Raw genomic sequence first — 25,362 nt, 5'->3', positions numbered from 1 at the left:
CTTGGGCAGAAGGAGAATATCGATGATTAAGTTTAAGGAACAGTTTGCAAGTCTGTCAGAGAGCCATAAAAGAAAAGTGATGGGGACCGCTTTGTAGCTCAGTAAATTGAGAGCCAGGCCCAGAGATGGGAGGTCCTAGGTTCAAATCCGGCTTCATACACTTCCTAGCTGTGTGATCTTGGGCAAGTCACTTAACACCCACTGCCTAGCCCTTACTGCTCTTTTGCCTTAGAACCAATACACAGTACTGATTCTAAGATGGAAGGTAAGAGTTAAAAAAAAGTGATGAGATATCCATTTTCCAGACATCTGCTGGAGTCATTCCTCTGCCAAAAGCAAAGTAGCTAATAATTTCTTGACTTGTCTTAATGATCCTTCAGAAGGTAGAAGAACTTACAAGGGGAAATAATATTCTGAATTTGAGTTCTAAGAGTAAGGAAGAATTGGAAATTATGGGAGTCTTCTGAGGGAGTGACTGACTAGTCAGTGATTAAACATTTATTAATTGCTTACTATGTGACAGGCACTATGCTAAATGCTAGGGATACAAAGAGGAGAAGGACTAAGGATAGTCTCTGCTGTCAAGGAACTGACATTCTGATGAGGAAGACAAACAATTGTGAAGAAAAATGAAAAAAAAAACAAACAAAAAAAAACAAAGAAAATAATTAATAGAGGGAAAGAGCTGAGGGATTTAAAGGCAGCCAGGAAAGTCAGTAGGCAGAGCTTGCAAGGGAAGAGCATTCTAGGCATGGGATACAACCAGAAAAACTACCTTGAACCTAGACATGGAGTTTCTGATTTGGGAAACCCCAGAAGACCAATGTCACTGGTCAGAAGAATACTTGACCAGGAATTAAAAAGACTAAGGTAGGAGGAGGCTAAGTTATGAGAGACTTTGAATGACAGAGGGTTTTGTATTTGATCCTGGAAACCACAGAGAGCCACTGTAATTTATTGAGTAGGGGAGTAACATGGTTGGACTTGGACTTTAAGAAAATCGTGTCAGTAACTGAATGGAGGATGGATTGATGTGGGGAGAGATTTAATGCAGGCATATCCACCAGTAGGATATTGCAGTAATCCAGGCTTTAAGTGATGAGGGCCCACCTTAGAGTGGTGGTAATGTCAGAACAGAGAGCAAGCTCTATTTGAGAGACATTGCAAAAGTGAAGTCAGTAGGACTTGGCAACAGATTGGATATGTGTGTGTGTGGTGGGGTGAGAGTTAGTGAGGAGTTGAGTTTGACACCTAGGCTTTGAGCCTGAAAGATGGTGTTGTTGCCCTGGGAGTGGAGTGGAAGGTTTAGGGAAAGATGAGTTCTAATTTGGGCTTGTTGAATTTAAGATATCTATTGTACATTTAGTCTATTTTACTATAGATAAAAAAAAAAAAAGATAGTTTGAGATGCCATACTGGAGGCAGGATAGAGTTAGGAGAGAGATTAGGACAGGATAAATAGATCTAAGAATCATTAGCATAGAAATGGTAATTAAATACTGGGGAGCTGATGAGATCACCAAATGAAGTAGAATACAGGAAGATGAGAAGAGGGCCCAGGACAGAACCCTGTGAGACACCTATGGTTAGAGAAGTGTTGGGCAACCTTCTGAGCTTGGTGTGTCAAAATTTGCCAAAAAAACCCAGCATAACTCAGGTGGTGTGTCACTTCAAGAAAAATCATAATTTCATGATATTTTTAGTTTAAATAACAAAAATGTATAATTGTAATATATAACTGTATTTAATAAACCAAAATAGGTTAATTAATATAGGTAGAATTGCCATCTGTAGTGCATGGAGTGTCTACACTACACTAAAGCAAATGTTTCATCCTCAACATGCGGCCCCATACTTTTCTGTATGCAGCTGCATGTGGCCATGTCATCGAAAATGGCTATGTGTGTCAGTGCTGACATGTGTGTCATAGGTTTGCCATCACTGGGTTAGAGGGCATGATCTGGATGAGGATCCAACAAAGGAGATTTAGGAGCTGTGGTTTAGGTGGTTTAGGTAGATAGAAGGAGAACCAGGAGAGAGTGTTGTCCTGGAGACCTAAAGAGAAAAGAATATTAAGGAAAAAAGGGTGATCAATATTGTCAAAGACTATAGAGATATCAAGGAGAATGAGAATTGAGAAAAGGTTTTGGACTTGGCAACTAAGAGATCACTGGTAACTTTGGAAAGAACAGTTTCAGTGTAACAGTAAAATTGGAAACTAGAAAGGGTTAAGAAGAGAGTAAGAGAGGAGAAAGTGGAAACACATTGTAAATTTTTTTGTCTTTTCAAGGTGTTTAGCCACAAAGAGCAGAGGAGATATGGACCTTAGTTAGCTGGGATGGAAGGATCAATTGAGGAGTTTTATTAGGGTTTTTTGTTGTTGTTGTTGTTGTTGTTGTTGGGTGTTTGTTTGTTTTTTGAGAATGGGGGAAATAGGGGCATGTTTGTATGCAGTAGAGGAGTCAGCAGATAAGGAGAGATTGAAAAGAATTGATAAAAGAGAGGGCAGTCTGTTGGAGGAGATGAGATTGAATAGGATTGATTGCCTTTGCAAGTAGAAGGGTTTGAGGTAAGGAGTAAGACCACCTGTGAAAAAGGGGGGAGGGGAAGAGAGAGGCAGAAGTGTTAGGAGATGAGGAACAGGAGAGAAGTTTATGACAAATAGCCTCGATTTTTTTGGTAAAATATGGGGCAAGGCTCTCCATTATAAACATCTTAGAATTTATGATAAAGAAAACAGCATCATATGACATATTTGGAGAGTAGATTTCAAAGGGTTCAGAAAGATATTTTAGCTCCAATGGACTAAAATTCTGCAGGTAAAATCAGCCAAAGAGAGATGAGAAAATTTTAGGAATGTGATTCTGAAGATACCTCATCAAACAGTGCTAATCAGGAGGGGAAAAAGTGCTGGGGGGAAGGTCTCTAAAGATATTGATACAGATTTTCAGGGAACTCAGCAATTAACTTGATTTTTTTAAAATCACATACAGAGGGGCAGCTAGGTAGGTAGCTCAGTTGATTGAGAACCAGGCCTAGAGACAAAAAAATACCAGGTACAGAAGTTTGAATCTAGATCATGGAATGGAGGATGAATGCAAATGAATGACATGGTCATGTAAGCATTAAAGTTCAGAATGAGCTAAGGGAAAGAAAGCTAAGACTAACAAAAATGAGTTCATTTTTTTTTTAAAGATACATTAGGATAAAGAGAGAGAACAATAACTGATTGTGGAGGAGATGCAGAACTGTTCAACTCTTATTTTACTTCTACTTTCTTTGCTAAGGATAATTGCCTATATACTAGAAAGTACAGGATATCTGCAAAATACAAGCCAATAGGCTTCAATTCCTAGCAAAATTATAGGATTTTTTATTAAAGTGATGCTAAGTAGACATTTGGAAAATGAAATCGTAATTATAGATAGTAAGGCTAGGTAGGCCCCAATTAGAGTGAATGATGGCTCCTTCGAGGAGTTAGCATTTGTTTGAAATTGTGCTATTTGAAGTTAAAATTCTGTAAAATATGGTAATTGGTTCCAGCCCAATGGAAGTATGCAGGATGAATTCAAGTAATATAATAACTAGGGGATTCATTATTTGCACTAATCGGGCCCTAGTTGTACATTAAGGATAATTTCTTTTTTGACAGGTTGCACACTACAGATATAGTTCAATTCATTTTAGCAAGGAATTCAGTAAAGTTTCTCAGGCTTGTGGGAAAATGGAGCTAAAGAGCAATACAATTAGGTGGGATTAAGAACCAGTTGAATGGCTGCATCCAAATAGCAATCATTGATGTTTGGATGTGATCTTGGAAGGAGTTCTTCAAGGATATTCCTCAGAGAGCTATGCTTGGCCCTGTTCTGTTTAATGAATGTTTTATGGATATTTATGAATGATTGAATAAAGGCACAAATGACACAAAACTGAAAGGGATAGCTAACATTTGGATGACATAATCATTATTCATAATGACATAATTCATCATGATCCTCTCAGTCTAGAACATTTGGCCAAATACAGGAAAATGAGGATAAATGCCAAGTTTTACATTTAAGTTATAAAAAAAAAAAATTGGTCCCCAAGACCAAGATAAAGGAAATAGACAGCACTTCTGAAAAAAGATCTGGAGGGTTATTGGACCACAGACTCAGGACACCTATGGTAGCCAAGAAAGTCAACACTTTCTTTGGTAGCTGGTGGCCCTTCTCTACCCTATGTTGGTCAGATCATATCTGGAATATGTATAAATTATTGGGCTTTGGATTTTTAAGAAAAACATTGATTAGCTGAAGAGTTTCCAGAGAAGGGCAGCTGAGATGGTGAAAGACTAAAAAGACGGTGCTATGTTCTATTTAACATGGACAAGTGAAGACTTAAGGGGGATATGATATTCTTCAAGTATTTGGCTCTTATGTGGAAGGAAGGATTAGATTTATTCTGTTGGAATCCTGATAGCAAACCTAAGAGCAATAGGGGAACACTTCTGACTGCCTTGAAAGATAGTCATTTCCCCCTCACTAGAGATGCTCCAGCAAAAGTTATTTGGCCATTTTTCAGAAGGGCTGAGGTAGGGATTCTAAGGCATCAGTTAGATTTGATGAGTTCCAGAATCTGGGAAGATAGGCTTTTATAGGAGGTCAAAAATGCCAGTAAAGGAATCATTGTACTCCTTCTCACCATTTGTTTTTGGAGGCATTCTATCAGAGGACATTTACATGGCCAGGTATCTTGAAATTGGGAATTACTAACAAGGAGTGTGGTATACTGCTGGGTTCAGAAAAACTACAGCAAGAAAATGTGAAGAGACATATTGTCTGACCTTGTTTTAGAAAAGAGATAAAAGGAAACCATTCTCTCTCACTCAGATAGGAGTAAGAGCTAGAAATCTGTGTGGAGACAAGTAAGGAAATATCTCCCAAATGGTTAAGGGATCTTTTGTCAGGCCACTTGGATTAAATTTAAAGTAACAAGAGATCAAGTCCCCTACTTCCCCCTCTTATACAAATGTGGAAACCAAGGCCCCAAGAGATAGTGACCTACTTAAGGTCAAACAGGTAGTAAAAGCAGAACCAGAATATGAACCCAGGTCCTTGGACTCCAAATCTAGCACTCTTTCTACTCTGCCACACCAAGGGGTGCCATGTTTCCCAGCAACTACCACAATCCTCCTTTGAGCTCTACTCGAGTGTATCTATAGAGCAGGTGAGACAAACAGGATGTGATGAATAGCCCCTACAGTGGCACTGTGTAACATGACCTCACTGCATCACACCTGGATCCCACTTCAGATGGGATAGGACTGTCTACACCTACCTGACTCTGGCACCAGAACTAAAGGACAACTTTGTCCTAAATTATATTTGCAAAAAACATTCCACTCTCTCTGTGTAGCTAGCAGTTTTCCCCCTTAATAAGAGCCCTTGACCAGCTTCACCTTTGACCCAGAGTTGAGATGAGTAGATTTTCAATTCCAGAAAAATAAAATGAAACTGCTTAAACCAAAAGACAAAAGGAAATGAACTTTAAATATTGTTTGAATCCTTATGTTCCTCTGGAAGGAAACTGAGATGACCTTTCAATGAAAAGATGGTGACTGCCCAATTCATCTCTTACCTATTAATAGGCATCAATTAGCAAGCAATTATTAAGCATTTAATAAATATCAGGCACCTCTTATTCAAGGTGCTGGGGATGCAAATACAATAAGTTAAATAATCCCTACTTATAGGGAATTTAGTCACCTGTCTATGGGCCCTTACTGACAGACAATTGAATACAGTCTTGAAACATATTTCAAGTAATTATCATTACATATGGATTAATGCCCCTCTTAGGAGGGAAGACATCTTCTCCATCCATTTCTCTCATTGTCTCTGTCTTTGTCTCTTGGTTACCGTCTGCCTTTATACTTACTCCTTATTAATCTCTTTTAAGTCTGTTGTCCTTTTACCATCTTTTCTCTGTACTGTACTTGAATGAAAGTGCCAGATTTGGCCAAAGCAGGGTAGAGCTCAGATAACATTGTATCAAAGCTAATGGGTAACAAATGCCAATTCTTGGGGGGGAGGAGGAGGCAGAGAGCTTTTATTTCCAAAGGTTTATAAAACAATGAGAAAATATTTGCCTCTAAATGTTAGGAATTTTTCTTTACCAATAGACAATTCTATTACCATCCATTAGCAAGATAATAAGTGTATAGCATAGTACATCATTATGACTGCAGCAGAGGTTGAAGTAATGGGGCAGGGTGATAGAGCAGCCAGCTTTTTTCCCATAATGAATGCTGGCAGTAAAAGTTCTCTGGTTTATATGCAAACAAAATAGTCTGGGTTTCATTAGCCAGCTCCACTGTAAACAGTTCTTTACAAAATGAGATTTGGGAAAGAGGAAAAGAAGTAGAAGGACCCTTCTCCACCCAATGCAAGAAGGTAAAGCCAGAAAAGGGATGATGGAATCAGCCTACAGATGACATCTTGGTGTGGATAATGGAGCTACAAAGAGTTCTGCAGTGGAATTTGGTTACCTGTGCCATGCATCAGCTCACATATGCCCATATCTCAGAGGGTAATAAAGCATTCCTATCTTAGGGCCCAGGCACAGGAGATGATAGTTGCCTCTGTATTCAGGGCTCTGTGAGGCTCTCTTCAGGCCTGGCTTATGCTATTTTACCTTAACAATAATTTATGGCATGGAAAACAAACAGGCAGATGCTGCCTTTGTCATCCTTAGTTTTCCTGCACTGGTTTGAAACAAAGCAAGATGCGCTGTCAAAAAATTACTGACCAAGATGGGCAGGGAGGGGGGAAGGAACAACAAAGAATGATTTTATTTATTTATTTATTTTTTTTTGGGTATAATGAACAGCTGTCACGTGATGAGGCTAAAGAGCAGCTAGAGTTGAAGGCTTTGCTCCGCTGGCGGAGACTTCGAGATGAAGTACAAAACTCCACAGAAGAGATGCAAGTGTTAAGGTAAAAAAAAAAAAAAAAAAAAGGCATTGTGTAACTTTAAAATTTTTTTTTTCCCTCTTCCCTCCATTCCTTTCCCAAAGGATATCTCCAAGACATCTGATTAAATCTGCTGTTTCCTTTTGAAATTAAGTTGAACTGGGTTACTCATCCTCTTTGTGATGTGATTTTTAAAAAAAGACTTACAGTGTGGGGGTTTGGTATAAAATGACTTTTGACATTTTCCTAGTGCCTCTGTTCAGGAAATGGTGAGAGGCCGCTTCCTGACCAATGATCCTTGTTTGATGTTCTAATAGTCACTTTATGTGGTGGCTACGGTGAAAGAATAGGTTATGGGGGACTGGCAGACAGTAATGCTTTGCAACCAAAAGGAAAAAAAAAATATTGATTCAGAAATATGGTTAGTAATAACAGATGTTAGCTTCAGTGGGTCATTTTGTTTTGGATGGCTCCCAGCAGAAACCAGAGTTCAGACTTTTACTTACCTCCTGTTTAGTTCTGACCAACAAGATTTCACATTTTCTTGTTCTAGATTGCCCTAGCTTCTTTGATCAGATAAGGATCCCCTCTCCTCTCTTTTCCTATCTTCTCTGAGTTTTCATTTCCTTCATTAGAATTAGATGTGGGACAGATAGTTATCAGAGATCCTGTGTCTTTGGCTGGAAGTGCCAAGAGGTGGCCTGAGACTTTTCCCACTCTTCCTCTAAGTTAGCTGTGGTTGCCCTGACAGCAAGAACAGCTGACCCAGCTTTCTGGTCCAGGTTGACTGGGCTAAACTCAGCAATCAGGATTTGTAGAAAGTGGACAGGACTAACTAGGCAATTTAATTTAAACTCTTCTTTATCCTAATATATTCTCACTGGCACTCTGCAAAGACTAATTTATCAAAGATCCTTACCCTTCCCCACTCCCTAAACACACAGAATCACTGTAACCCTTTTTCAACAAATCTATTCTCATTCCTATCATTCAGTTTGTTACTTTGTACTCTAGAAACTAAAACATAAGAACCTCAGGCCTCATCCCACTCAGACTTCTGAGATATAATGAAAGGATCAACCATTGAATTCTGTTGTAGAGTATGGCAAGTCCAAGCTCAATGAATGGTAATTGAGACAGAATTTGCTAGAAAATTCAGCCCCTCCTGGTTCTTTTCATTTCCTTATTTAGAGTGGTGTAGAAAAAGAAACTCTGGACCCAGATCTGAGCGTGAGGCCAAGCTATAACTTATCTTAGACCTCTGACCTTGAGCTTAGACTCTGAGTCTGTTTCTTCATCTGTAAAATGGAAATAATAATTTCTCCTATCTCACAGGATTTTTATGAATGTCAAATTAAATAATACAGATGAGGTACCTTACAAAACCACATAACTATGTAAATGTTATTTTTCCCTATTCATTTTGAAGGTCAGTATATAAGAATAAAATACTTTAAAAGTAGAAATGTAAACCCTTTTAGTAGCAAACATATCTGCACATCTGTTATTTTAGTGTTCAGGAATAACTTTTATATGAATTTATGGTAATTATTTTGTTGTTCAGACATGTCTGACTCTTCACTGTTCTTTGGGCCATAGTTATCCAGGGGAGTTTTTTGGCAAAGATTCAGGAGTGGTTTGCTATTTCCTTCTCCAGTGGATCCTTTTGTCAGGCAATCAAAAAGTTAAGTGACTTGCCTAGGGTCACATAGCTACAGAGCCTCTCTGTTGAGCCATCACCTGCTAATCATATCATGAGTGTTCTTTGAAAGGTTTAATACATGGCATGTGAGCATGAAGCCCCCTGTCCCCTTTTATGACCATAATAGTATTAGCCTTTATGATGATTTTTATAACACTATCATTAGTTTTTGAGTTAATAGTCAAATTATATAGTTTGCTAAGAAAATATATAGCTTAGGGTGGTATTAAATCTTGCTGACAGGCGTTTTGACTTTAAGCCTATAACCCAAAAGTATCTACCAAGCACACCACACCCTGCTTTGGGGTGTAAGCTCAAAACAGTCAGGAAGTGGAGGGCTGCTTTGGGGTATAAGCTCAAGACAGTCAGAAGGGAGGCAGAAGGCTGCTCTTGGGTGCAAATATCAGTCATCCAACTTCTGACTCCTAGCCAGAAAATAATTAGACCCCAACCCCTTATTGCAGAGGCCTTGGAAAGGTCAACCAGAATAACAGACATAGGCAACTACCCATAGTGATTATTTTTGTACTTTCCAGCTTATTCAGCACTTGTATCATTGGTTAGGATAGTGACGGGCAACCTTTTGAGCTTGGTGTGTCAAAATTCCTCAAAAAACCCAGCATAACTCATGTGGTGTGTCACTTTGAGAAAAAAACCATAATTTTGTGATATTCATAGTTTAAATAACAAAAATGTATAATTATAATATATAACTGTGTTTAATAAACCAAAATAGGTAAATTAATATAGGTATAATTGTCATCTATAGTGCACAGAGTGTCTTTTCTACACTACAGCAAATGTTTAATCCTCGACATGTGGCCCCATACTTCTCACCGCATGTCATCGAAAATGACTATGCATGTCAGTACTGACACGCGTATCATAGGTTTGCCATCACTGGGTTAGGATCTGCCTATGTGAAAGATTTATACATCAATTCTATTTTAATTTTGACTGTATTAATTTGTCACCATGTCATAAGATTTCTTTGCTTGAAAAAGGCTATCTCCTAAGGCTCAGGGACTTTGGTTTTGGCATTGAATAGAGTCTGGCTTTATTGTGTGACTGGCCACCTCTCAATAGACCTAATAATAGCTTGGAGACGGTATTGATGTGATAAATTTTCACCACAAATATCATAGAAAGCATATTTGTGAGGTGTGTTATTTTCAGTGGGAAATGGGCCTAAGATCATCATGAGTCTTAAGGTTTGCCATTAGTTCAATCCAACTGACTGTCCTAGCTCCCTGAGAGGGCCACTTTACAAAGAATCAGGAAATTGCCAGGAATAAAAATCAAAAGAACATAAATTTGTGTGTATACATCTATATGTATAAATTGCATGGAAACAAAAGAGTCCTTGCTAAGTGCACTTCTGGGTTGCTGTAGAGTTTTGGACCATAGCATTTATACAAATACAATGAGCCCCCATTCAGTACATTCTTCACTAGTAGGCCAGGAACTATAATCAAGTTTCAAAGTTTAATTGTAACAGAATAGCAAATAACAAGGGAAATCTCTCACCCTCTACATAAAGGACACAGTCTTCTGCAGACCCCTGTGGTACAGCTGGGCAAGAGAACAGCCCTTGGACAATTCATGATTTACAATTTTTCCTAACTGGAATACTTCTCCATATGCTGGGACATACCTCTGCCTCCTGTTCCATTCCATCTCCATAGCTGCTCTGTCTCTACCTCCAAAGCAACCACTTGTGGCTTTTCTTTTTTCTTTTTTTTTTTTTTCCAGAATTGTTACTGCAGTTATTTGATTCTTGGCTGCTTCTACTGAGCTGAAACCCTTAGCCAGAACTATCTTTGGTTTGGTAGCTTCTTCCTTAAAGGAAATGTTTATTGCTCTTTTGTGAGTTTGCCAGCCTAAAACATGCCTAAGGGTAATCACCACATTTCATCTCTTTGGTTAGTAGGGCTTTAGTCAAGTGCCCAGATCAGGACCTTCCCCCCTTCCTCCCCTCCTTTATCTCTCTCCCTTCTTTCTCTAATTCTCAGCATCCCTTCAGAGAATTCCAGAGGGATCTTTTGATATTTAGATTGTGGTAAGGAAATTCTTTTCAACTCTTATCTGGCTCCTAGCCAGAGTCACATAAATTACTCAGATTTGCCAGGGTTATGCAAATTACTCTCTAACTTGAACCAGCCTTAAAGAGGCTGTTAGCTGGGCTTAAGGGGTCAGCAGATCTTTGCTCTGCATTCCTGTAGTTTTGACTACCTAGGTCATGGTCTTCCTTATGTACAGATGCAGAAATAGTCACACATATGTTTTAAACCCTAGGAAAGAATCACCTTGAGAGATAACACCTTGATCAAGGATACTACCTTTTCAAGACAGAACAAAGTTTTTAAGCTATAAGGGAAAAAAAAAGAATTAAAATTTTTTGGCATTTATAGAGATAGGTATTTGTTTTAAGCAAAAGCAAATGTAATAATAGAATTAATTTGGAAGGCTTAATCACCCTATTGCTCCCCCATTTCAAATTAATGCAATTCAGATAGCATTTATCAAGAGCCTACTATAGGTGAGGATCTTAATCAATGTTTTCTGAACTACATTAAATTGTATTTGGGGCCTGGGAGGAGGCAGGGAAGTGGAAGAATAGACAGAGTGGCGCCCCCCCCCCGCCCCCCCGAATCAGGAGGACCCAAGTTCAAATCTAGCCTTAGATACTTGCTCTACTATGCTGGTTGGCCAAGTCATTTAACCCTGTTTGCATTATTTCCACATCTATAAAATGAACTGGAGAAGGAAATGGCAAACCACTCCATTATCTGCCAGGAAAACCCCAAATGGGGGGTCACAAAGAGTGGAACACTACTGAAATGTCTGAACAAAATGCTTATGTAGCACTTTGTAAAGCACTTTCTTCACAATTATCCTCTATGAGGTAGATTGTTTGAGCATTTTTATCCCTTTTTATAGATGAAGAAACTGAAGGGAAGTCCTGAACTGTTTTCATGACTTTCTAGAGGCCACACAAATAATAAATAAATGAAAGAGGTCTGGGTCTGAAGCAAAATCCAGTGCTTTTTCCCTTATCCCATACATCTCTGTTCTCAGGTGCTTTAGGTGGCCATACAGAACATGAAATAATTTTGTTCACAAATGAACATAAACAGGGAAAACCATGGGCAAAATTACAAAATCGGTGAAGTTCGTTCTTGTTTACTTTTTACAAAAAACCTTTTTCCTCCCACCTCATACCATGGTTTCTAATCCCCTCCTTCTATCAAAACTAGAAAAGATCTGATAATGTCATTTATGTTTTTACTGTAAGCTCTTTTCCATGACTTTGTTTTACTTTGCCAATCATGTCATTCTTTTTTTAAACCTTTAATCTCCTAATACAGAATGAAAGACTTATTAAAAGGTTTTTGTCTGGAGGTTCCCCTTTTCCTCAGGTAGATAATCAAAAGAATCATAGGATCAATGACATATGTAAAACCCGGTGGAATTGTGCGTCAGTTATGGGAGGGGATGAGGATGGGGAGGGACAGAACATGAATCCTGTAACCATAGAAAACTGTTCTAAATTAATTAATTAAATAAAGATTAAAGAGAATCACAGGAAAAGCAGGATGGGACAGGGAATAGAGATTATTAGCCAGAGTGCTACTTTAGGATTCTCTCAGAGAAAGGACAAATGGGATTATGGAAGCCCAGGGACCTACTGCAAACATTTTCAGTCTGGATCCTTAGGAAAATGGGAGGGTGGGGGCAAAGAAAGTCTATTTGAAAGACTTGAGGTGAGAACTTAGGTTTTTTGTATGATGATAGTTCAGGTAAGGAAATTAGAGAAAGCAATCAACATTGTACTGTTTTTGTTTTGTTTTGTTTTTTTTTTAAACCCTTACCTTCTGCTGGGAGCCAATACCAAGGCAGAAGAGTGGTAAGGGTAGGAAATAGGGATCAAGTGACTTGCCCAGGGTCACACAGCTGGGAATTGTCTGAGGCCAGATTTGAACCTAGGACCTCCCATCTCTAGGCCTGGCTCTCAATCTACTGTGCTACCCAGCTGCCCCCAAAAGAGAAAAATGAAAACTCTTATTTGGCTATTTTAAAGTAATACTAATTATAATAAAACAAAACTGCCTATTTTTGTGCCTATTGCCACGTGGCATGATTATGCATATCATTAAATATGTGTCAGCTTAAATTTTTTTCCTGTTTTTATTTTAGCCATCATCTTTATAAATGCGTGCTCAGTTTTCATAGATCATCTAGCATGACCGCCTACTCACAGCTTAAAAACAACAGAGGGAACATTTACTTCTTAATTATTAAAGATGCCTTTTCCCCACACCTCAGCCTGGGTGTTCTCTTTAGGTTTTCCTCATCCTCTCTTGCTGCCAGGACAAACTCAGAGCAAAACTGTTAAGAAATCAAAGTGTGCCTTGTCTGACTCCCTTCCTTGAATGCTAAGTCTAATAAGAATTACATTCTGTATTTGATCCCTTCAGGGTCCTGTCCTCCCAGTTTATTCAACAAACTACTTCATGGAGATTCAGTGGCTATTAAGGGCTTAATGATTTACCTTTCCTAGGTGATCTATCCTCATGATTTGGATTTCAGCTTTCCAGATTTAGCTGTTGAAATCCTCTGTCTCTAACCCTCTTCCTTCCTTCCCTAAAGCCCTAGGACCGAATTTACTGGCAACTCTTAATAATCTTACCCTTTCTCAATTAGAAACTACCTCTACCCCAGCTGGGTAGGCCTCTTCTCCATCATTACTAGAGAGTTGCCAGGAGTGCTGAGTCTTTTTGATTGACTTGCTAAGGGTCACAGATCATTCTGTGTCTGAGGCAAGATTTGAATCCAGGCCTTCCATTCTCAGAGACCACCTCTCTGTCTGCTATTCTTACATGGCTTCTCAGTCTTCTTTTTCTCCTTGGGAGCCACATATGTATTTTAATTGACACCTTCCATACCTCAGTGCAAGGAGGGACCAATGGTGGGAATTTCAGGATATTATGGCAAATTGATGGATGGGGGGAATGGAGAAGCAATCCCTCATCTACACAACTAGAGGGTTACCTACTCATTACAGGTCAAAACTATGCTTACGTTCTTTCTCCTGCATTGTTTAGTTTTGTTTTTTTTTACCAGTGTTCCAGCTGGTGTTTCTTTGAAATTCTCAGCCAGCTCTTCTCTCCACAAAAGACTTGACTAATAGGCATCTCAGAGGAAGCACCATGACTCCTCCCGCCCTCATTCACTAGTTCTTGTCCAGATTTTTTTCCCCTTTTACTTCTGTGTCTCCTTTTTAACTTCTCTCTGAAGTCTATTCTGGCAGGCTCAGCAGGATCTAAGAGCTTACTGCTGCTTATTATATGGTCTAAAGTAGCTCTCCATTGATTTTATTGTTTATGCCCTATTATCCTTTCCCTTTTCATTCTACATTCATTGTTGAAGTGAAATTCATGCTGAGAAGAGCTTTAAAATATATCATGCTAAAAAGACACTTACAAGGCAAGTATAATATCTGACATATGCTTTCCCCCTTAGATAGCTGCCGGCAAGCTTCATCTAATTCTTTGTAAATGTATCTTTCCCTGCCTTCTAAGAGAATGCTTCATGCACTGGCCACGTACACATCAGCTAATAACAGGGGAAGAAAAGCTAATTATTTAACTTTACCCTTTGGCATAACTACAATACATATTCAAAGAAGAAAAATTGTATAAAGATGAATGACTTTAAAATTTCATAAGTTTTAGAAAAAATATTAAGAATAATTATTATGAAAGCTCTCTGTGCAAGCCCTCTTACACAAAAAGTTTTTATCCCTTAAGTATTTTTTTATAGATTTCATTTATAACTTTATAGGTTTGTGTCAGCATCCTACCCAACTCAAATTTTAATCTGTCTTTATTTTTTCCTCCCATGTGGGAGAATATACCTCTACATAGGTAGTAAACCTTGGAGAGGCTAGGTGGCACAGTGGATAGAGCACAAAGCCTGAGGTCATCAGGAAGTCTTGAGTTCAAAGCCAGTCTCAGACACTTAATAGCCGTTTAACCCTGGACAAGTCACTGGCATACCATGTTCCTCAGTTTCCTCATCTATAAAATGTGAATAATCATAGAGCCAAATTCCTTGGGTTGTTCTGATGACAAAATGAAATAATATATATTTAAATATTATATATTTGTAATAATACATATGTATATTATTTTTCTTTATAACAACATATTTAAATAATGAAATAATATATTTAAAAGTACTTTGTAAAACCTAAAATGCTTCTATGTAAATTTTAGTTAATAATAATAGTAGCTGAAATATAGTACTTACTATGTGTCAGGCACTGTGATAACTTCTTTACAATTACTATCTCATTTGATTCTTACAAGAACCTTAGTAAGTGCTAATATTATCCACATTTTATCTATTTTATTTATTATTTTTATTTATTTTATTATCCCATTTATCTAGCCTGACTGAAGGAGAGGATCTATCCATATCAAGGTGTATACTATAATTAAGGGATTGGATAAGGACAGGGTTATGACCTATGAATTCATTACTGTAGAGAATCCCCCAAAGAGGAAACTCCCTCTACCCACATAGATTAGTATTTTTTTAATAACTTATAGTCGTTAAAGAATTCCCTAGCCTAGATTACTGAGTGGTTAAGTTATTAGCTCAAAATCACACAGTAAGTGTCCAAGACAGGACTTGAATTCAGGTCTTCCTCATTTTGAGTTCAGTTCTATCTAATATACCACACTACCTTATTATAAACCAAAACCTACTACAATTTTTTTTGGTTGCATTACTATTTAAACAATGTCCCTCCACCCCCTATTACTTTCTATAATAATAATTGCCCCCTACAATCAGTTTTAGCTCACCTGGTTTTGTGGAGCCCTCTTATGACACTGGTACAGCATTTCTCTAGGGAGATTAAATTCCAAGCAAGGAAGAAGGGACACATAAACTTCTTGGATACTAAATAAAGATACTTGACACTGCAACCAGGACTAGTACATCTTCAATTCCTTCAAAGAATTTTCTACAGGTATGAACCACCACCCTGAAAGTGTCCTTAGCCCAGATGGAGTTGTACATGCACTTTTTAGTCACCCTGGTCCCAGAAGGTGTCTTCATGGTTTCTGGCCCTTTGACTGAAGAAGCCACTTTTTTGTCAAGCTCCCAAATATTCCTGCATTGACCTTGGAGTCAACTCCTGGGTCCCTCTCAGGAATCTCTATTGTTCTGGGCTCCCTTGAAGTCCTAGCTAGTCCCTGACCTATTTCCTCCCTTCTGGCCTGCTTAAGTCATGAAAGTTATCATCAGTACCCATTTGTTAATGTTGGGTCTACTCTTTGGTGGAGAAATGGCTTGCCTTTTCAGGGGTAAAGTTTTTGGCCACTAATTAAAAAGAAACATCAATGATATTGTAGTATATCTATGTCTATACCCAAAATCACAGATGGTGTTCCTCAAATCCATTTCCCTTCTCATTGGCTTTGCCCCAGCTGTCCCCCTTGACCTTTTTGCCCCTCCCTTTCTTTTAGTTTTAATTTCTTAAAAGATTCAGTTCAAATCACACCCTCTGTAGGAAGTTTTCCCTGGTCCCTGGTCCCTTCTTCTCATAGTTCCTTTCTGAGTTACTTTCCATCTACTCTGCATGTTTCTTCTATGTACCTAGTATCCATTACAAGTTGATTTCCCATTAGAATGTGAACTCTTAAGAGGGCAAGAACTGTTTTTGTCTCTCTTTGTATCCCCAGTGATTATCGCAGTGCCTAGTATGTTGTAGGTGCTTATTAACTGGCTGATAATTTCCATATAATGAAGCTTTTTTTAATAGAACTGCAAAATCTCTTCATATGCAGAACTTTCTTTTTGAATATACAATAAATTCAACGTGTAATTTTCAAGACTGTTCTGCTTGTTTGTGATTCCTTCTGTCCTGATTTTTCTGTTATCATTTGAGGGTATATCCTATCCCCATTAATATCCAGATATTAATAAATGACAATAACAATAGCTGACATTTATATGATCCTTATTGTTTGCTAGTCACTATGCTAACCACTTCACAATTGTTATCTCATTTGATCCTCAAAAGAACCCTGGGAGGTAGATACTATTATTTCCATTTTACAGTTAAGGAAACTAAGACAACTAGATGAATGAAAAAGCATGATTTTAAGTGATTACTAAGTGCCAAGTGCTGGAGATACAAGTAGTAATAAACATAAGACTCCTCAAGGAGCCCTCATTCTTTTTTTTTATTTTTTTTTTTATTTTTATATTTTTAAACCCTTAACTTCTGTGCATTAGCTCCTTGATGGAAGAGTGGTAAGGGTAGGCAATGGGGGTCAAGTGACTTGCCCAGGGTCACACAGCTGGGAAGTGTCTGAGGCCAGATTTGAACCTAGGACCTCCCATCTCTAGGCCTGGCTCTCAATCCACTGAGCTACCCAGCTGCCCCCTCATTCTTTTTTTATTAGCAACCAACAAACACAATGCAACAGGCTAATCCTCCAACCTATGTTATATAAGGATGTTGGAGTATATGGAGTGTTCAGGGAAGACTATTACCTCTGGTAGAGGGCTTTCCCAGCCCTCTTCTGGGCTCCTTTTTTCCTTTGGTGTCCACCTGCCAACCAGCTCTTGGCTGTGACTCCAAGAATCTATAGTATGCACAGTAGTCACAGCCTAATAAGATTGTATTAAACCAGGTTGAAGGTAACTGACATGCCTCAAATCTGTTAGTGAGTTAGTGGGGTGTCCACCACAAGCATGTAAAGACTATCCCCAGTGGAAGGGGTGAATGAGAACAGTTTGTTCCAGTAGCCATGAAGGCGACCGAAGTAGGAGCTGTAGAGTGCTTAGACCTGGGTCAGACTTCAAAGATGCCCAGGTCATCCATTGCATCCTGGGCCATCACTAGTCATCCTAGCTTTTGTTTAGCCACTGAATTTCAGTGATTCTGAAATAGAGAGGGAAGCTGATGATTTTGTGCAACTCTGTCTCATTTAAATCCAGTTTATGTGCAAGTCAAAAGATATCACCCTTGATGTCATTTTGGTCCTCTAAGTACCAAGGACAACAACCAACCAACTATAAAGATATCAATGTAAGTTATGATCTCTCTCTAATATCTTTACCTGTGAATTCAAGTGTTCTTTGAGGTGATACAGCAAAGTTAAGACCTACTCTGGTTTTCTTTATCTTTTTGGTACTTATTGGTGATTTTTGCTCCTTTCCATTTCATGCTTACCCAAAGAAAGGTGAACAAATTGAATCTTATGGATTCAATGTAAGGCTGTTTTAGTTCTATAGGTTATTTAAATAATTTCTGTTTCACTCCTAAAATGCCTCCAAATTGCCTGTTTGACATTTTGGATTCCTCTATCAGCTGCTTAGAATACCTTATTCTCTTCTTTTTCTTTTATTTAATCAGAAAGGATTTTCCAAATTCATAGACTTCCAGCATATCGAAAAAAACCTAGACAATCTTTGTTGATATGTATTACCTAATGCTTATCCAGTTTTTATATTCCATTTTGTTACCCAATTTGTCACTAGCTACCACCTGCTGTTTGTCATATTTTTCCATTGCTTTGCTAATTCCCAAGTATTTCCTTTTATTGGCAGTCTCACCAACTGACAGCACAATTCTTCCTTTTGTATATAATTAATCATTGTTTCCTTTTCACCATCAGGGAGAATGAACAAATCTTCTCAGACATCCATGAAATGATGTCTCATATTGTTCTGAAATAATTTTGTTAGTTAGAAATAAGTTCCTTACAGGATAATGGTACTTGAAGAAGAAAAACTCTCACCCTGGATGCCTGTTAAGTCTATTTCTAAAAGCATGGAAAACCTGAAAATTTTTTCATTATTTGTTAAAATACTCAACCTTTCATTAGGAAACACAAAATTTTATTTTCTGAGCTGATTTAGTATAGCTTTATCCAGTTCATTTCTATAGTTTTGCTGGTAAGCAGGTTGGGTGGCCAGTGGTCATTATCTCTATTTTTTTAATTGGTAAATAGAGATATTGAAAACAAAGTATCTGGTATTAGAAGACATGAGGACTCAAAGTTAGGGTAGAACTCTCTCAGTCTTACATTTCATCGATTTTGCCTCTCTGTGTATGGGCATGACCTACTTACTAAATTTTCATAATTCCTTAATGGATAGTTGGAGATGTGTAAGTTTTATAGATCTATGTTTCTACATAGATAGAGAAAGATTTGCATGTGTGTGTTTGTGTATATCTATATGCACCCTGTCCTAGCTCATTAGAATTTAGCAACATAGAAATTTGTTATTTTTATTTTTGTTTTTGTTTGGTCAAAGGTGAGGGGAAAAGCATACTCTAGAGTCTAGACTATTTTTAAAAGACAGGCTCAGGTTTGATTATCAAACATAAGTATTTTTATAATGGCATAAAATATTATTGTTACCTCCATTATTAATAGAAAATTAGCCAAGAAGCCAAGCAGCCACTTTCCGTCTATCTGTGTACATTATGCTCTTCTGATAGATTGGACACAGAATGTGATACTGGAGTATTAATTTATTCACTCCTGATCCCTTTATGAAATGCATATGGAAAGTTTATGAGGAACCTTTCTCTATAAACTAAAATATTTCCTGGCTTTTGTTTTCCTGTTTAGGAATCAGATTATTAATTGCCTGTATTGGCTGTATTACAAAACAAGAGGAATTCAGGCTAAGAAGACACTAGTCAATCAACAAGCATTTATTAGTTAAATTCCTGGCAGTATGCTAGATACTAGATACTAGATACTACTAGATAGATGGCCCAGAGGTTAGAGCGCTGAGCCTAGGAAGACTTCACTTGCGGAGTTCAAATCTGGCCTCAAGACACTCACTAACTATGTGACCCTGGGCAAGTCACTTAACCCTGTTTGCCTCAGTTTCCTCATCTTTAAAGTGACCTGGAGAAGGAAATGGCAAACCAGTCCATTATCTTTGCCAAGAAAAGCCCAAATGGGGCCTCTAAGAATCAGACATTACTGAAAACAACTGAACAACAGCAGATCTCTCATTCTTGAGTTTCTGTGAGCAGCTAGGTAACTCAGTAGAGTGAGTACCAGGCCTGAAGTCAGGATACCTCAATTCAAATCTGGCCACAGAAACTTACCAGCAGTGTGACCCTGGGCAAATCACTTAACCCTGTTTATCTCAAGTTTCTCATTTGTAAAATAATTTGGAGAAGGAAATGGAAAACCACTGTAGTATCTTTGCCAAGTAAATCACAAATGGAGTTGGAAATTGTCAATCACGACTAAACAACAACAAAACCAGCATCTCAAAATCAACATGTTCAAAACAGAACTCATTTTTTTCCTCCCAAACCAAGCAGTTTTCACATTTTCCCTATTTATATCAAGGATATCACCAGTCTTCCAGCCACCCAGGTTCACAACCTTGCAGCCATCCTAAACAACTCACTCTCCCTCACTCTACACATCCATTAGATTACCTCCTCTGGTCTCTTTGATCGCCATAGCATTTCTCACATACTTTTCTACACACACAGTGTTCCACCACCCTAATTCAAGCTCTCATCTGATCTACCCCATGCACACCCCAGCTACTACTATACTCTATTATCTTGTATTTATTTTTCATGAACTTATATGTAATTATACATGTGCAAATTATATCTCCCAATAGAATTTATGCACCATAAAAATATGAACAGTTTTACTTTTTTTTTTAAACCCTTAGCTTCCATCTTAGAATCAAAACTGGGTAAATTCTAAGGCAGAAAAGCAATAAGGGCTAGGCAAAGAGGATTAAATGACTTGCTCAGGGTCACACAGCTAGTTCACTTTTCTTTATATCCACACCATCTGGTACAGCTTGACACATAGTAGGCACTTAATAAGTGCTTGATGACTGCTTCAGTAATGAACCAGCAAAGGAGATTGAGAAGTTAGTCGTAGAGTCATAGATAGATGAGAACCATTTTACAAAAATCCAGAGAAGAAAAAATATGAAGGAAGAATGGGCATTCATCAATGCTAAATGCTGTAAAAAATTTCAAGAAACATTAGAATTCATAAAAGGCCATGGGATTTGTCAATTAAGAGATCATTAATAACTTCTTTCTTAATAACCCTTTTCTTCTATCTTAGTATCAATTCTAAGAACAGTAAGGGCTAGGCAATCAAGGTTAAGTGATTTGCCCAGGGTCACACAACTAAGAAGTTGTCTAAGACCATATTTGAACCCATCTCCTCTTAACTCTAGGCCTAGTACTCTAGCCACTTTGCTACCTAGCTTCACTTGATGGTCGATAACTTTTTAGAGAACTGTGAAAGTTTAGTGATGAGGCTAGAAATAGAAACCAGGAGTTTTAGAAAAAGAGTAGAAGAAATGAAGTTAATGTTTGTAGATAGTTTTGGAGTTTTTTTCCTAAGAGTTTGGCTGTGAAAAACAGGCAGAGATAGTAGAGGATGATGGTTTGAGGGAATTAACAGACTCAAGTGAGGGATTGTTTTTAAGAATGGGGAAGACCTGAGTATGTTTGTAGACAGCAGATTTGGAGCTTGTATGAAGAAAGAGTGAAAAAATAGCACACAATCGAGGTGGTGACCATCAAATGGAAGGAGATTGTTATCAAAGGTGTAAGTAGAGGAGTTGACCTTAGTGAAAAGAAGGGCCATCCCATCATCAGAGACTGGAGTAAAAGAAGATAGCTTGAGGGTCTAATATAAAGAGATTTCAAGTAGGTTAGGAAGAGGTCATGGCAAATGGCCTTTATTTTCTTGATAATATGTTGAGGAGGTTGTATGGGAGGCTTGAGAGGGCAAGGTTTAGAATAGCTGCTATTGGGAATTTGGTCATTTTTCTGTATTAAACTTGTATTGTCAGTGGTATCAGAGTTTCCTGATGGAGAGCCAGTGCAGATCAATACCTTCTCTACAACTTAAAAGTTCTAGAGAGTTTTCACTGGGAGATTAAGTTATTTGTCCAGGGTCACACAACTAGTATGTATCAGAGGCAGGATATGAACCACCTTTCTATTTACTACTCCATTATATCTCTAAATTAGGAGGAAGAATCAATTAAGGAGGAGGAAAAGTACAGCCTCATTGCAAAGCCAAATTCAGATTAAAGAACATAAATTTGTTGTTGATGCGGTACCAATACTGTGACTTCCTCTAGGGCCATTCAGCAGCATGTGAGTGGAAGAGAGTAGGTGGGAATAATCTAGGATTGAAGTTTGGCAAGACATGAGTAATAATAAGAAAAAGGGGACAAATGATTTGAGAATAGATTAACTAGAAAACTGCAAATCAAGATGAGAATAGAGAAAAATAGAATCAATAACATAAGAGCACTTTCCTCAGTGAAATTTTCAGAAAACAGTACCTTTTGTGGTACTTCTGTTTATTCTTTAAGGAAGCATGATTCAAAAATCAATTCATCATTGGCATCTGATTCTTTCAAGTGTTCACGCTTTTTGTGTGAGAAGGAAAAGTCAAGAAGGGAAAGTTGATCAGCTAACCATATGTAATATCTTTAATAGAAGTTATGATTCAGTTCAATTCAATATTTATTGAGAACCTACTATATGCCAGGCACTGTACTAGGTGCTGGGGATACAAATAAAAAAAAGAAACAAGTTTCTGCCCCTGGGGAGCTTCCAATCTAATGGGGAAAGACAATGTAGAAAAGGAAGCTGAAGGGGGGAGAACATACATATCAGAGTGTACCTGCAGGGACAAGGCAGAGTAAGCTGATTATGTATTCTAGAAGGAAAGTTCCCAGCAAGGGAAAAAATGACAGGCTTCATTAGTGACTCAAGACATGGAATAATGCCTATGGGGGGAAAGGATTTACATCATCTTCTTGATTACTCCCCACCTTGAGTCCTGCATAGCAGATTCCAAGGCATGGATAGCTTAAAAAACATTGTCTCCCTTGCTGTGGCTAGGAAACCTGGTTTGAATTCATGCTAGTTCTGAGAACCCTCTCTGCTTCCAAGAACGTGTGGTGGGCTTTTCCTCTTTCATTACTTATCACTACTTAAATTTAAAAACAAAAAAGCCCCAACCAAAACCAAAAAAACTTAGCCCCGTGATAAAGTAGGGGGAGGAGGGGGAATAAAGCTTACATTTTTCTACAGCATATAAAATGAAGAGGAACAGAGATTTTCATTCCAACAAGTGTGGTTATGTAAGATTGGTAAGTCAGAACTCAGATGGAAAAAATGAAACTATATAATCAAATACAATGAAATACAGGTTTCCCTGATTTTTCATCCCACCCTAACCATCTCTGCTTTGCCTTTGTTATGGTGTATATTGGAAAATTGTCCTGAGACATTATCAGTGGCTATTTCACCCACTTGGTTAGTAATCAGGGCCAGTAAGAACAAATGTCATTTTTTCCCATTTTAGAACTGTTCTACTCTCTGCATGACCACCAACTAAATCTTTAACCCCACCAAAGTTTGTAATAAATGTGTGTCAATGGCATGGGGTATGGGGATGAATGTGCAGATAGAACTGTAGATCTATCGCTGTCAGTGTTCCTATGGTGGCACAAGCAAAACCTACAATAGATTCTAAAGAATAAAAAAGGAAAACTTTTCTGATATATCAAACAAAAAGAGATGTTGGAGAAAGTGACCAGTAGGTTGCAAACAGGAAGATAGTACTTGTGGAAGCTCTAGTTGTCTTGGTGATAGGGAGCAATTAATGAGTTAGTAGAGCTTTAATGTAAAGTTTTATTTAGAAACATCTAGAAACTATTTGGAGTATAGAGTATGAAGTGGTAAAAAGAGCAATGGGTTCGAATACTGCATCTGCTGTTTGAACCTTGCCTTTCTTTTTATCTTGTATTATGTTGGGTAAATCATTTCACATCTTGCAGCTAAACTTAATTTGATCCAATTCAAGAAAAACTTATTTTGAAACAGCACTATTCTGGATGTGGGGAGGTAGGGAGGGGAGAATTCAAAGAAAAACATGAAATAGTTCCTATACTCAAAAACACATACCTTCTATTGTGGACAACATGTATACAGATAAATAAATATAAAATATATGCATTTAAATACAAACCATGTGGGTCAGGATTCTCAGGAAGAGTTCTTTCTGGCTCTAGCATTCTACGAGTCTATATTTTTGTAATTTACATGGCTTCATGTGACCCTGGGCACAAGTTATGACTTCAGAAAGAATGAATTATAAAATGCTTAAATACGTCCAGATATTTGTTATTTCATCAGCATGCCTTTTGCTTCCATCAAAGCATATCAAAACACAGTGTCATTTCATGAGTCCGAATAATTCATCACCCATTTGCCAGCTTTCTGTTGAAGAGCCTCTTTGTGCTTAACTAGCCTGTCCTCAAACAACAGACACACAATTCATCCCCTATTCAAAGCCTGTCTAATCAGTCAGTCAGCAAACATTGATTAAGCACTTACTGTATGCCAGGCATTGTGCTAAGGAGCCTACTAGAACCTGCCAGAAGTTGGAGTGAGCTGGCACATGGGATTACAAATATAAAGAATTAATAAAAGATTCTTGAAGCAATAAGAAGCTGCAGAAATGGATCACTGAATTTGAGAACTGGGAGGGTCAAAAGAATCCTCACTACAGAATATTGACAAGTAGCAATCCAGCTTTTCCATGAAGAATTTTTTTAAAGTAGGAGGAACCCAGCACCTTTTGGGATAATCTATTCTACTTTTGAATAGCTCTAATTGTTATGAAACTTTTCCTAACATCAAATCTTAACTTATATGTTTACAAATTCCACCATTTGCTTTGGGTTTGACCCTTTGGTGCCAAACAGAACAATATAATCAATCTTCTTAATAGCCCTTCAGTTATTTGACCACAGTTATTATGCCTTCCCCAAGTCTTCTCCTCTCCAGGCTAAGTAATATCCATGCTCAGTTCCTTCAACTGATCTTCACATGACAGATTTGGTAAATCAGACTTTTATAAACAGTTGCTTTCTTTTTCCTTTTAAAACCCTTACTTTCCATTTTAGAATCAATACTGTGTCTTAATTCCAAAACAGAAGAGGGGTGAGAGATAGGCAGTGGGGATTAAGTGACTTGCCCAAGGTCACATGGCTAGATTTTATCCCAAAACATCCCATCTCTGGGCCTGGCTCTCAATCTACTGAGCCACCTAGCTGCCCACTTTTCTTTCTTTTTTTTTTTTCCGTACAAGTTTTTTTATTTTTTTATTTTTTTTTTTTTACTACCATTCCAGAGGAAAATGCTTTCTCTATTCCTTTTTCCTGGGCCCTAGTTCTCATAAAAAAACAATACTAAAATACCCAAATAACTATTTGCTTTCATCTATTTAGATGTTCCCTCCAATGTTGCTGATCTCTAATCCACGTCTGTTCGTCTCATACCACTTTTCTTCACATCCTCTCATAAATTCACCACAATGGTTCCACCCAGGGTATTTGGGGCCTTATTTACTTATTGGTATCACAGAGATGGCAGTAAAGACCATGGGCTCTCCACCTATTATCCTTCACTCTTGCCATATGAATAGTTCAAGTTCATTTTCATTTTCAGTTTTACGCTCTTAACATCCTTCATTCCATTTTTTTCTTCAAAATTCTTAATTTGTTCTATATTGTAGCCTGCTGACATTTACCCTGTAACTTTTCATTGCCCTATGTATAAAATTCATTTTTCATTCCTTGGAG

The 25,362-nt window shown here is 37.9% G+C and overlaps 1 protein-coding gene across 1 annotated transcript in view; it reads left to right on the top strand.

The window, feature by feature from the left end:
- The window catches only part of LOC123235266 (aminopeptidase O (putative)), a 594,443-nt gene that overhangs the window by 285,363 nt on the left and 283,718 nt on the right, over nucleotides 1-25,362 (top strand). Inside the window, exon 6 of the mRNA XM_044661380.1 lies at nucleotides 6,871-6,977. Within this exon, the coding sequence (XP_044517315.1) occupies nucleotides 6,871-6,977 (107 nt within the window). The remainder of the gene's footprint in view (nucleotides 1-6,870; nucleotides 6,978-25,362) is intronic.

The sequence above is a fragment of the Gracilinanus agilis genome, chromosome 1 (genome assembly GCF_016433145.1).
Source record: "Gracilinanus agilis isolate LMUSP501 chromosome 1, AgileGrace, whole genome shotgun sequence".
NCBI classification, from domain to species: Eukaryota; Metazoa; Chordata; class Mammalia; order Didelphimorphia; family Didelphidae; genus Gracilinanus; species Gracilinanus agilis.
Note: the sequence above shows the minus strand (reverse complement) of the source record. Positions and strands in the feature narration are given on the sequence as shown.